Below are 13,436 nucleotides of genomic sequence, written 5' to 3'. Positions count from 1 at the left end.
TTGACTCCATATGTGGGGTAGAGGATTGGAGAGTGCTCCAAAGAGGAGAAATGGGGACTGGGGTCTACATAGGTTCAGTTTGAGAATGGGGCTCCTTGCTTAGATGACACTGCAAGCCCTGGTCAGTCCCAGACACTGGAGGGGGACTTAGATAATTTGGAGAAAGGTACTTCCTGTGATCAGAACCCACATAGGACCTGCTCTGGACTCGGGGTATCTACTCTGATGGCACTACCTACCTGGACAATCCTCAGCACTGGAGGGGGACTTAGAAAATACCAATGCAGGCATTCCAAAGCATGGGGTCCCCTGAGATGTGGGCCCAAGGCAGGGGCCGTTTGCCTGGGTCTAAGGGTGGTACTGATTTCATTGTTTAAATTTTGTATTTATATCAAAATGCAAGTTCTTTGAGAGAAGGGAGTACATTCTATTTCTTTATTTATCCACCTCTCACTTCTGTCCTTTTCTATAGAAGGCAGAGTATACCACAAAGAAAGAAAGTATTACATAGGAGTTCTGATAATGTAGGGGCAGTTGCAGCAGCAGTAGCGGGTCCTACTTCCAAAAACTTTACCCTGCTCACTACACAGGCCCAAGGGGCAATGCCTGTAAGAATGTCCTCAAGGTGGCTCTGAATCCCCTGGGTTGTATCTCTAAGATGTTGAAGGAGGTGGATCTAAATAGTGGGAAGAATCTGTAGTTCCAACAAAAGCAGAACTTTAGGTATAATAGGCCCAGTGGGAGTCTTGTGACTGGGCAAATAGGCAGGTGAGTGGCACATGGGCATTCCCCATTGCAAGCCAGCCCAAGAGAGCTAGGGCATTCCCCATCCTCCCACATGGCTGTCATGCTGAGATGTCAAGACCCCGGACATGTTTGGGAAGAAAAAAATTTCTTCCAAGAGGAAATTTTATTTTTCTGAAAACGAATTTACTTTTAGCCCTCACATATCATCTCACTCAACATGCACATACACACACATGTGAGCACATGCACACACAGACACACACTCACACACACACACTCCCTCTCTTCCTCCCTGTGGCTCTAATATCTCTTCTTTCCTCCACATACTAGTTATATAAACTTGAGGAAGGTTTCTTAATATCTGTGTGCCTCCATTTCCTTTTTGGTAAAAGTAGGGATAAATAATGACATTTAGCTCAAAGGATGAAAGGACAGAACAGATATGAAAACCTGTCATGATAGGTGGTAGTCCTGATAGGTGTTTCCTTCCTTCTATTCAAAACATCCATACACACACCAATAAATTCACTTATTTAGGCATTCATCCCATATTCCACAAAGATTTGTGATAGCCTTCTATATGTCAGGCTCTATGCAGGTAGGGGAAGGGGGTCCAGGTCTTCCCTTCCATGTTGGAGAACTTAAGGGGTCTGATAGCCTGTGATCCTATGCTGTAGAATAAGAGCACTGTGGTTAAGAATGCCATTTATGTCTTTGGAAAATTTGACTCCTTGTCTATAAGATTTTGAAAAAATTGTTAACATTATCTCACCCATTTACAAACTATTAATTTTCAGTAGAAAAAGATCAGATTAGATTCTGTGCCAACTAAACAATTCCATCTATTTTTCCTCTCCTACTGAAATGTTTGTCTTCCTTTTATTGTTCTGTCTGCCTCTCCTTATTGTTATTCATATAGCTCTGTCACTCACAACTCTACCTTACCAGAGATTACAGAAACATCAGTTCATTAAACAAGTTCTGCCACTTCGACTGAGAAAGAAATGCCTGTCTCCATGTACTGTCTACTAATAAATGGAGACAAACAAAAACAAATACGCAGGATAAATATAACTCCTGACTAATGTACTCACTCACCACTCTGCTGTTTGGTATGATTACATTAATATTTTATGAAATTCATTTAAAAGCAAATGTATTCATGACATATGGCTAAAGCTAGAGTAGATAAACTCCCTTTCTTCCTTGCATTCAATATGCCAAGAGTTCCATAGGCTACACCGCCCAGTGGGGCTTGCTAGAGGGCTGGTTGTTCATGACATTTCAAAGATTCCTATCACATTGATTATTTCTTTTATTTATCTCCAACCATTAAGCACCAAAGTAGAAGTGAATTTCCAATGCCAACCAAGAAAATAACCATTTGAAATCACGGGACTTAAACAAGTATTGCGGAACCTGAAAAATCAAAGAAGTTCAACAATTTAAAACACATTGGAAAAAAAATAATAAAACAAAACACATTGGGAATAGAACACTAGAGAAATTCTCTCTCTTTTCCAGACCCCTGACCTGACCTGAAGAGTACACCACCAAGTATGTAGTATTGCCACTTATATTAGGAACTCAAACTTCTGAAGGAGATTTGAAATCATTTTATAAAAGAATTGTGGAAAAGGCCAAGGTATTCCTCCAAAGTCCTTTTTACAATAAATACCCTGTTCTGTTGTGCTTTTACCATCTCTTCTTCTAGCACCCTTTCCCTACTGCTTTCTTGACTCTTGGCATGGCCATTGGTGGAAATGTTATAAGATGTTGGTTTCTATTCCCTCTTCTGATTCATGTAATTCCCAAAGTCCCAGCTTACTGGAAATCCTGCAAATGCTGTTTGCTACTTGGGCCAGCTTGCTCCTCAGAGTTGCAGCTCTACTACATGGTTTCAAGTAATATTTCAGCGTAGCTTTAAACCCTCCTGCTGCCTAGCAACTTGCGCTCACTCAGAGTAGTTACCTGGCAATATTGTTATCCTCCATTCTCTTTACATATCTGAGCCAGAGAGTTACACTGGAGGCACATATCATTTCTATGCTGTTGTCCAGGCACCCATATGTCCATCCATTCAATATTTTGATGCTAGGCCCTATGCAAGGTGTTGGGGTTGAAGGAATGAATAAGACAAAATCCTGATCTCATAGTCTAGTTTGGAAACAGCCATGCAAACAGTCACAATGCTCTATCAATTATTACCATCACCAAAATTGTTTACCAGATGCTTACAGTGTGCTAGGCACTGTGCTAAGTATTTTATATAATCTCACTCCAATAGATCTGTGCTGTCGGAATGAGTTATTATCCTTCATTTTATAAAGAAACTGATGCTCAGAGGGTCTAGGTACTTGTCCAAGGTTACACAGCCAGTATGAGGCAGAACTAGGATTCAAATCCAGGTTAGTTTAATTCTAACGCTCTTAACCGCTACACTGCCTCTCAATGTAGTATGGCCATTGTTTTAATGAATTAATTTAATTGTAGGTACAAGGTGAAGGAAGTATGCTGAAAAACACGGCAGATGAGCAACAAAATGCTTCCATATGATTCTTTTTTCCCAGTTGGCAGATTAAAGGTGGATACAAATTCCTTGACACTCCTCTCATCAAGAAGTAAGGTCTATGTCCTCCCTCCCTTTTGAATCTGGGTGGGCTCTAGAACTGCTTGGACTAATAGAATATGGCAGAAGGGATGCTGTGTCTGTTTTTAGGCTCAGGCCTTAAGAGAGATACAATTCCCACTTCTTGTTTCCAGAACACGTGCTATGGGAGCTTCGAGTAACCATATAACATGTCCAACTACTGTGATGGAGAGACCATGTGAGGATGGCCTTAGAGTAAATGGAACGGGAAGGATCCAGCTGAATCCACTGTTTTTATCTGTCTCTGTAAAAATGCCATGCATATGAGTGATGTCGTCTTGGAACCTCCAGACTAGCCTGCCACAGCTGAGGCATCCTCGTTGATACCACATGGAACAGAAGAATTGCCCATCTGAGTCTTGCGCAAAATTCTTCATCCAGAAAATCTTAAAATAGAATAAAATGATTGTTTTTTAAACCACTAAGTTATAAAGCAGATTGTCATACAGCAACAGATAAGCAGAATATGCAGCAACATGCCTAGGGAGTGGGGTGTGACTGGTTAATAGAGTTAGCTATTTTCAAAGAATGAAAATAGAAAGTACAATAAGCAGTCAAACTAGACTGACTATGATTTTTCTCAGATTATTGAAAAGGTGCTTTGGGACTCTGCAGGGCCCCAGAGCCACTGTCTTGGGCAATTGTTGTCACTGTACTGTTGCTGTGTGGAAGGGCCAGTTGGAACAATGCCAGATGACTGATACTCTACTAGACATACTAAGACTACAGATGTTTACAAAACACTAGAAACCTTAGAGGTTGCCCATCTTTGATGCCTGACGGAGGCACCATACATGCCAATTTTATGATTCAAACCTTGATATTTTCTGGCAGGTCAGTTCACACTGGCTTTCTTCTTATAAAATGCAACCTCCACTTTTGTAGTGGGGGTGGAGTGGGGTGGTGGTGTCCATAATACTACTACCCATTAATTGAGTATGTATGTTTTAAACATATCATCTCACTTAATCATCACAACAATCCTAAGGAATGGGCAACATTATTATTCCGTATTTTACAGATGAGGAAATTGAAGCTCATAGAGAAAACACAGTAAGGCCACACAGTAAGTGGCTTTTACTAACCATGCTCTCAATCATTAGACTACACCACTTCCCACAAAGTCCAGGGGTCCACAGGAAAAAAAGATGCTCCTTGTCAGATTAAGCTCTGTATCTACCTACTCAGCCTATAGCGGGCCTTCAAATATTCCCGTCCAAGAGGCTACCTTAGGGTTGCTTATCTCTACACCTAGAATTTCCTGTTGAGATATCTGATATATGTATTGCCACAGTGTTAGGTAACTTAGAGACCTCTGTTTTAAATCTGTTGTCTCAACTTTGACCCACAGGAGAAGTTGGAATTATGGCAGTGTATGAACTGGAGGTAGACAAAGGTAGGAGGTGACACATTTACTATCTTGCTTGCCTTTTCAGAATTACACCCTGGTTCTGGCTGGCTGGAAGCCCCTTCATACCCTCAGAAAGGCTGTGCCTGCACTTAGTGACTTCTCCCCATCCAAGTCCCCCCAGGCCTATAAAGGCATTTCCAATCTTTCAGGTGTTCCAGAGACCCTCTGAGCACCAGGAAGCAGTTTACGCTCACAGTAAAACCACTGAAATGCAACCACAGATCAGTCTAAAATAAGTGTTCCAAATAGGATCTAATTATATATGCATAATTCAGTTATTTCATAGAAAATTATTATTCCAATTCAGGTATACATTTCTGGGACATTATTGCTATTTCTTTAGAGTTCCTACAAAATTCACTGGAAAATTAAGAATTATGCCTGGGTATCAAGAAATTTTAACCCATTACATTCCCGATTGCCTCCTTTCTATGCAGATTGAAAAGACTTTTGAGGCAGCCAACCTGAAGAGGGAACACAGATTTGTAAGGACAGCCTGGCGGAGCTGCAAGATGATCCTGGACTTATTACCAGCCCTCTTGGAAATAGAGTACAAGTTTCCAAATTTTTGCACATAACTCTCAAATTCTACCAATATCTTTCCTGCTTCCCCAGAAGATCACCTCAAACCTTGTTTCAGGCCAGCTATAAAACTGAGGCAGGGCCTGGCTCATGTACAATGGCAAACAAAGTAGCAAACTGGGCTTGGATGGGTTCTGTGGCATAATTTCAGTTCACAAAGACTCTCTGCAATAAATCTAGACTTTGATCCCAAATTTCCACCAATGAAGCTTTATTTCTTTAGCATAAGTTTTTGCAAATATCTACCTTTCTAGCCCACCTTCCCCCTACTCCCTCCTATTTATTTACACTGTGCTCTTGCCTTGTTAGAACATTTGACAGATTCAGGGTTATGCCCTCGACTCTCATCCAGGGATGCGGTGAACACTTTTGGAAGGGCATTAGTGAGGACATTTCACACTACAATTGTGGTTCCCAGATTTCTTGATTTTAGAGATGAATAAAATAAAATTACATACATACATATATTTAAGGTTGCCAATCTCTTAATTTGCAAAGAAAAGACCTGGGGAAAAATAACAGAAACTAACCAATGTACTATTCACACAGTTCATAAAAGAATGTTTTAAAACCAAAAATATAGGAAGTCTATAATCTCAGAATAAAGAATAGCCCTTTCAATTGAGCAAATTTAGTTTCATGACAAATTTACTATATTTTTAGTTTTTACATTTTGCAGCAAACTAGGGAAAGTAATATTGATGGGTCCTGGGCTATGCACCAGGGTTTGGGCTTTAGAGATCATTCAACTACTTCACTTAGTGTGTACCCCTAGATATGAAGCTCCCTATGAAAAAATTCTTTCAGAACTAAAATGTCAAACACATACACAAAAGTGTTAAGGGCCATGAAAAGTTTGACTTCTCCCCAGGATTGGTATATTTTCTCTTCATGGCAAGTGCAAATTTTATAACCGATCTGGTTTCCCTTTTTGTTTTGGCTACCCGGTCACAGGTGCAGCTCAACTTTAGAAACTCAATGGGATCCTATGACCTGCACATCTGAATTCTAATTAACCTCCCTACCTGGTCTTAACCTTCTGTTCTCATTCATGTTTTCCTAGATGCTCACAGTATCTAGTTTGTTTTACTTATAATTTTTCTCTTTTATTGTAATCTTTCTTATAAGCTGCCTCAAGGTCTTTGTGGAATGATGTGACATAATTCAACTCAGTATTAACCATTGTCCCCATACTGTACACTCTTACATACCATCCAGTCACTGAGGCACCGTTTCCTCTCCCTGGACTGTTCTTAGTTCTTTTTTTCCTCATCTGACACCTTACTACATATCCCTGGACATTGAGCTCAAACGTTACCACTGCTGTGAACCTTCCCTGACCACCACCACCTACCTAGCACTCCTCCTCATACTACCCTGGCTAAAACAATACTTTTCTACATATTTCTACTATGACACTTGCTACATTGTAGTGTAGTGATACTGACTTTGCTGCCTCTGCCACTGGATTCTGACCTTGAAGGCAAGGATTGAGCTGTGCCCATTTTGGATCCCTTTGAATTAATATATTTTTAACAAATGGATGGGTGAATAAAAGCACAAATGGACGAAATGGATGGGAAGCCTTTGAGCAGCTGTCAGTCAAGAGGCATCTCATACATGAGAACAGGTTTTATTAAGGAGAAAACATAGGGGTTCTAAAAGTACTGGAGTCAGTATGAGGGCAAGAATCTTTGTCTTTTTTGTTCATTGTTTTATCCCCAGGGCTTCTTGCAGTACCTTGCATACAGCAGCCCTCAGTAAATACCTCTTGTATGAATGAATGAATAAATGGTCTCACTTGGCCACTCTTCATGACAGGTTCCATGAAGAGTCTTGAGAGTACTATCACTATGTAGGATTCAAGATTGTTTTGAAGAGACATTAATTCTATTTGGTACAGTGTTTTACATATTACTGTCTTTCAGTGAAGTGTCCACCATGATAATGAACAGTGCTCTCCTTTCTCAGGATCTCAACCTTATCTGCCACTGAAGGCATATTCTATTTGTGGAAGAGATGAGAAATAATATAAATCCAAATCTGAGCCTCCTTGAGGAGCTTGTAGAACAGTGGCCTGTCATGTGTCACCCATCCTCATTTTTTTCTGTGTCCATCAGAGTTGGCCTGCTGAGTATAGTGAGAACTGCCTCCTTAAGAATGACTATGCTTATAGATGGGCAGGGTCTTGCTCTGGGAATAAGGTCCATGAGTCCATATTTCCCAAATTCTCTCATTATGGAGGTGGCATAGTCGATACAGTGGAGACAGCATAAGGAGAGACTCTTCTCCTCCTTTGGGACTTCACAGGCACCACATTTGGATGCTAAGGATATTTTAATGGAGGGGAAAATAAAGGAAGCAGCACACAGTATTTAATGAGTCCACCTTAATGGGTCCATCCTTGGATTCATCTGGGATGATGAGCAGAACAATCCTCCTTAAACAGAAGGCCTCACTCTTTTTGGTGCCTCTCTTGACGTGAAAACTAACATTATTCTTATTGGACCAGCTTGGAAAAGCAAATACTCTCGCAGGAAAGACAGCCGCCAGCCAGAGGGGACCTCCTAATCTGCCATCATTTTGGATTAACTTTATTGAACAGCAGATGTACAAAACACTACGTTAGATGAAAGGGAGCTCTACATCAAACCCTAGAGATAGCCTGTCTCTACTCCCCACTCAATGAATATAATAAGTCAGACATTGCCATGATGACAATTATGTGTCCAAGAGATGCAGCTTCCATGACAGTATGGATTTGAGCTCTCTAGGGGAAGTTAAGGAATCTTATGTATCATTTGTTTTTCATCAATGCCAAAAGCCTTTTCTACTGTTACAGGCTAGATAAGACAGGACAAAGAAAAGTCTGCTGTCTCAGTAGGAAACCTCCTAAGGGATAGAAAAACAGCTGAATCACTGAGCCATCAGTGGGTAACCTCAGGGAACAGTTCCATGTAGCTCATTTGCTGCCTCTTCCGTTTTAAGGAATCTTGGTGGGATGGGGGAAGAATTAGGGGGATCCATTCACTGACAACATTAGATAATAAAGATGGCAGACACCCTGTTCCTCAAACCCTGGCACAAAGAAGGGTAGGCAGCATTGGAGTATGGTGCCAACCTTCTATTTCTATGGACACCCCACCAGCTTTACAAGGAGCAATCATCAGCACTATCAGACACTGTTCTTTTCACCTGCCATTGTCCAGTGCTTCTCCAGGGAAAAGTTTTGCCTCTGCATTCATTATCCTTCACTGTTGTTAAGAATACAAATGAACCATAATTCAACTTTTTGTAAGCTATGTACAAGATGTGAACTTGAAACAATAATAACAGCTAAGTTCATTGAGGAATTACTGTGAGCCAGGCATCATTCTAAGACTTTACATGTATTAACTCACTAATCTTCATAACAACCATATGACATAGGTGCTATTATTATCTCTGTTTTACAGATGAAGAAACTGAGGCATAGAGATGTTAAGTAACTTGCTAACGGTTATACAGCTACTTAATGGCAGAGCAGGGATTTATTTTAACCTAGGCAGTCTGGATCCAGAACCCACGTTCTAATCTCAGTGGTTAAACTGCCTTCCTAAAATAATACAGAGAGGAGAAAAATCAGTTCACACAAAACTCAAGTGATTTTAAACATAGCTTTACAAGTATGTCTTAGCCCAATGATATTGCCCTATGTACTTTAAAGACAAGAAGGGCACTACTGAAGTAAATATCAGTATTTCGAAGACCTGGTTTCTAAAAAGTCAAGTAACTTTCCCTACAGCACAGCTAAATGATCACTCAATCACAAGGTTGAAGAGGACCCTGAGAACCCATTTCTTCGTAGTCCTTCAGAAAATAAGATGTAGGCAAAGAAGGACAGAGGTACAAATTAAAATCACTCTTGAGGTTTCAGATGTCTGGTTGGAGGTGGACGTGAGGAACAGTCATTAGAGCTGGCAGTAGCTGCATCGCACCCAAATACTTTCAATTAAGTGGCAGCTTAGCAGCTATTTGAAGGACGTATGTTAGCATTTCCTTTATCTTAAACAGCATATAGTACTACTAACAGCAATAATAATGATGACAGTCAACCTTTACTGAGTGCTTATTATATGCCAAGCATTGTGCTAAGCATATTATTTAATCTTCACAGCAATCCTATGAAGTAGATACTATAATTATCCCCATTTTACAGATGAAGAAACTGATGTGCAGAAAGGTCAAGTAACTTGTGCAAGGTCACATAGCTAGCAAGTGGCAGAGCAAAGATGCAAACCCAAGCAGTCTATCTTTGAGGCCTGTGTTGTTAAATACTAAGCAAGGTACTGTCTCTGCAGAAATAGCCCTCTGAGCTACTGTTAAGAAAACCTACCCCAATATTTTAGGCCTATTATTGACCCCAGTGCAGTCTATGGGCCTGTAACGATGGCTTGGATGATTTTTTTACTCTCAGTGCTAGGCCTTTTTTGCTCCACATTATAGATGGGTGGCTAAGCACTGAAGATCACTTTGTGAGCATAGATTTGTGTTTAGATGTGGTAATTTCCAAACAATCTGATATAAGCTAACATTTAGTCCCCTGGTGTTAGAGCAGATCTGGCCTCAAGATTTTTCCTGGCACATATACCCATATAGTTCAGATTTCCATAAACTGGTAATATTTAAGCCAATCAGATTGTCTAGTCACTCTAGACTATAAGAGATTGTGACTTGGGACCACTCCATATGGAGCTATAAAATAACACACAATATTTTAGTTTAAATTCTATTATAAGGAAATAATGAAGAAAAACTAAATAAAAAACCCATTACTTCCTTTAGAAATGTCTATAAGAAATATATTAATAATGATCTTTAAAGCACTTTAATAGCCAACATGTTTGAGCACTAACTATGTGCCAGGCATTGTGCTAAGCACAATTTAATTCTCACAACAACCCTAAGGTTAGGTACTATTAGTCTGATTTTACAAAGATATTCAACTATCCAAGATGAACTAGTGAAAGAAACAGGCTTGGAAGTCAGTCAGACTGACCCCAGAGTTTGAGCTCTTAATCACTACCAATACTGGCTCCTGTCGTAAGGCCTGCTGATCCCAAATTGGCCCCACTAGTCATGTAAACCCGAGGAGACCCATGGTCCAATCATTCTAGCCCTCAAAGGATCCCCGGTTGCTCATTTCAATTATGGCTGGTCTAACGGAGTAGGATGCAGTCTAGTCGACTACAGCCCACGGTATAAGTTGTAGTTTGGTGGGACAGTTCTTTGCCTCTGCCACATATAGAATCCAAGCTCCTTTTTTCTCTACCCATTTCTTTCTCATATCTTTTTTCTTTATGTTTGGCTGCTTTTATGGTTGCTTCCTAGCTTTCAATGTAATAACATTTCTTAATTTATTATTAAGGTTATTAAGTATCATTGCCTACCCTACCTCACCCCCATTATAACGTCCAAGGATTCAAAATCTGGGCTGGAATTGTGAAATTATTTTTTGGGGAGTGGGGTTAGGTAACTATATAAATGAATGGCACAACAAAGTGGCATCACTCTAGATCTGTTTCTCAACTGTAATGTGCTTGTGAATAACCTGAGGATCACGTTAAAATGCAGCTTCTGATTCAGTAGGTCTGGGCTGGGACCTGAGATTCCAGGATGCTTAACAGCTCCCTGTTGAATAGCAAGGTCCTAGACTGGCCTGGTCCTCTAACGCTTTTAAGTAGGATCACAATAAATGCTTTCAAGTAGGATCACAATTACGTGAACATTAATTAAATGATTAATGTTTAGGATATTTAACAAGTGCCCCAGGTTTCCTGAGATGGCAATTCCCTGATGTCTTCACAAACCTATTTTAATGGTTAATAGCTCTGACAGTATAGGAAGCTTTTTTTTTAATCTAAACTAAACCCTTCAAACGCTGTGGCAGTTTTCTTCTAATTTTATCTTTAGTGAATGTGGAGTTGGTACACCATGCCCATTCTCTTGCAGGTTACTTTGTTTAAAAAAATATGAATAGTTATTCAGTGTTAACAGTAGTTTTGGGGATGTTCTCCACTATCTCCTTTCTTCCTCTTTAGGAATCCAAGATTTTTGAGATATCTAAGTCAGTTCTCATTCCAGCTCCATGTTTATTTGCTTCCTCTAATAAATCTATAAAATTGGACAAGCTTTGTAATTTATTGCCAAATTCTGTTGCCTTTTATTTCAATGAGCTATTTAAATGTTCAGTGACCATACCCTGCATCAGATATACCCCCAGCTTGCTCATAGTGCAATAGGAAGTATACTAGTAACTACTGGCCACTCAGCCTATAAAGCTCATATTACAAAAACGCACACTCTAGGCAGAATCTGGTAAATGTCAACTTCAAAATAAGTTGTGTCATACTGTTATATTTATTACCACATGGTCAATAAAAAGAAACACTTGTGAGTAGATTAAAAATAGCATACCAGGTAAAATTGGTTGTCCAGCAATTCCCAGCGGTGCCATTCCAAGATTATTCATTGCTGTGGCCCATGCAGTTGGATCAGACATTGGTAGCGTCATTGCAGTGGAATCCACATTCAGAGTTCTACTATTATCAGCTAAAAAGAAATGACAAGCCAAATAATTTGTTGTATTAAGGTTTCAGTATCTAGTTTATTTATCAATGTAAACTCCGGCAAACTCTTTACAGATTGGGAATGATGGACAAGTGGTGGATAGGGCCTTAATTCCAGCCCTTTACAAGGGTTAAAACAATACACTTGAACTGGCAGGAAGTCATGGAATTGGAAAGCAGTTTACCAGATGGCATTTTAGTATGTTTTTTTCTCTCTTTCTCTCAGTCTCCCCATCCCCTCTCTCCCTTTCTTCTCTCTTGTTTTTTTATGAAGATTATTTTTTTAGAGCAGTTTTAGGTTCACAGTAAAATTGAGAGGAAGGTACAGAGATTTCACAGATACCCCCTGCCCCTACACATGCATAGCCTCCCCCATTATCAATATCCTCCACCAGAGTGGTACATTTGTTACAATTGATGAACCTACATTGACGCATCATAATCATCCAAAAGCCATCGTTTACATTAGGGTTCACTCTTGGTGTTGTATATTCCATGGGTTTGGACAAATGTATAATGACATGTATCCATAATTATGGTATCAGAGAGAGTATTTTCACTACCCTAAAAATCCTCTGTGCTCTGCTTATTCATCCCTCCCAGCCCTCCAACCCCTGGCAACCACTGATCTTTTTGTGTGTGTGTGTGTGTGGGGAAGACCAGCCCTGAGCTAACATCTGACGCCAATCTTCCTCTTTTTTGCAGAGGAAGATTGGCCCTGGGCTAACATCCATGCCCAACTTCCTCTACTTTATATGGGACGCCGCCACAGCATGGCTTGACAAGTGGTGCGTCGGTGCGCGCCAGGAATCTGGGCCTGTGAACCCTGGGCCGCTGAAGGAGAGCGCGCAGCACACTTAACCGCTGCGCCGCTGGGTCGGCCCCAGCCACTGATCTTTTTACTGTCACTATAGTTTTGCCTTTTCTAGAATGTCATATAGTTGGAATCATACAATAAGAAGCCTTTTCAGATTGGCTTCTTTCACTTAGTAATATGCATTTAGGGTTCCTCTATGTCTTTTCATGGCTTGATAGCTCATTTCCTTTTAGTGCTGAATAATCTTCCATTATTTGGATATACCACAGTTTATTTATCCGTTCACTTCCTGAAGGACATCTTGGTTGCTTCCAAGTTTTGGCAATTATGAATAAAACTGCTATAAACACCCGGGTGCACATTTTTGTGTGGACATAAGTTTTTAACTCCTTTGGGTAAATGCCAAGCAGCGCAGTCACTAGATTGTATGGTAAGAGCACATTTAGTTTTGTACAAAACCATCAACCTATCTTCCAAAGTGGCTGTACCATTTTGCATTCCTACTAGCAATGAATGAGAGTTCCTGTTGCTCCACATCCTCACCAGCATTCGGTGTTGTCAGTGTTCTGGATTCTGGCCATTCTAAAAGGTGTGTAGTGGTATTTCATTGTTGTTTTAATT

At 40.2% G+C, this 13,436-nt stretch overlaps 1 protein-coding gene across 6 annotated transcripts in view; it reads right to left on the bottom strand.

Annotated features, from left to right (window-relative positions):
- The window catches only part of ENOX2 (ecto-NOX disulfide-thiol exchanger 2), a 255,383-nt gene that overhangs the window by 55,118 nt on the left and 186,829 nt on the right, over positions 1–13,436 (bottom strand). For 5 of the 6 annotated variants that reach the window (XM_014792792.2, XM_087426954.1, XM_014792787.2 and 2 more), the window contains one exon: positions 11,847–11,981. The exons of the other annotated variant lie outside the window; for it this stretch is intronic. In XM_014792792.2, the coding sequence (XP_014648278.1) occupies positions 11,847–11,943 (97 nt within the window). In that variant the 5' untranslated portion in view covers positions 11,944–11,981. The remainder of the gene's footprint in view (positions 1–11,846; positions 11,982–13,436) is intronic. 6 annotated transcript variants of the gene reach the window in all.

Source organism: Ceratotherium simum, chromosome X (assembly GCF_057802395.1).
Source record: "Ceratotherium simum simum isolate JZ-2026a chromosome X, ASM5780239v1, whole genome shotgun sequence".
Taxonomy (NCBI): domain Eukaryota; kingdom Metazoa; phylum Chordata; class Mammalia; order Perissodactyla; family Rhinocerotidae; genus Ceratotherium; species Ceratotherium simum.
Note: the sequence above shows the minus strand (reverse complement) of the source record. Positions and strands in the feature narration are given on the sequence as shown.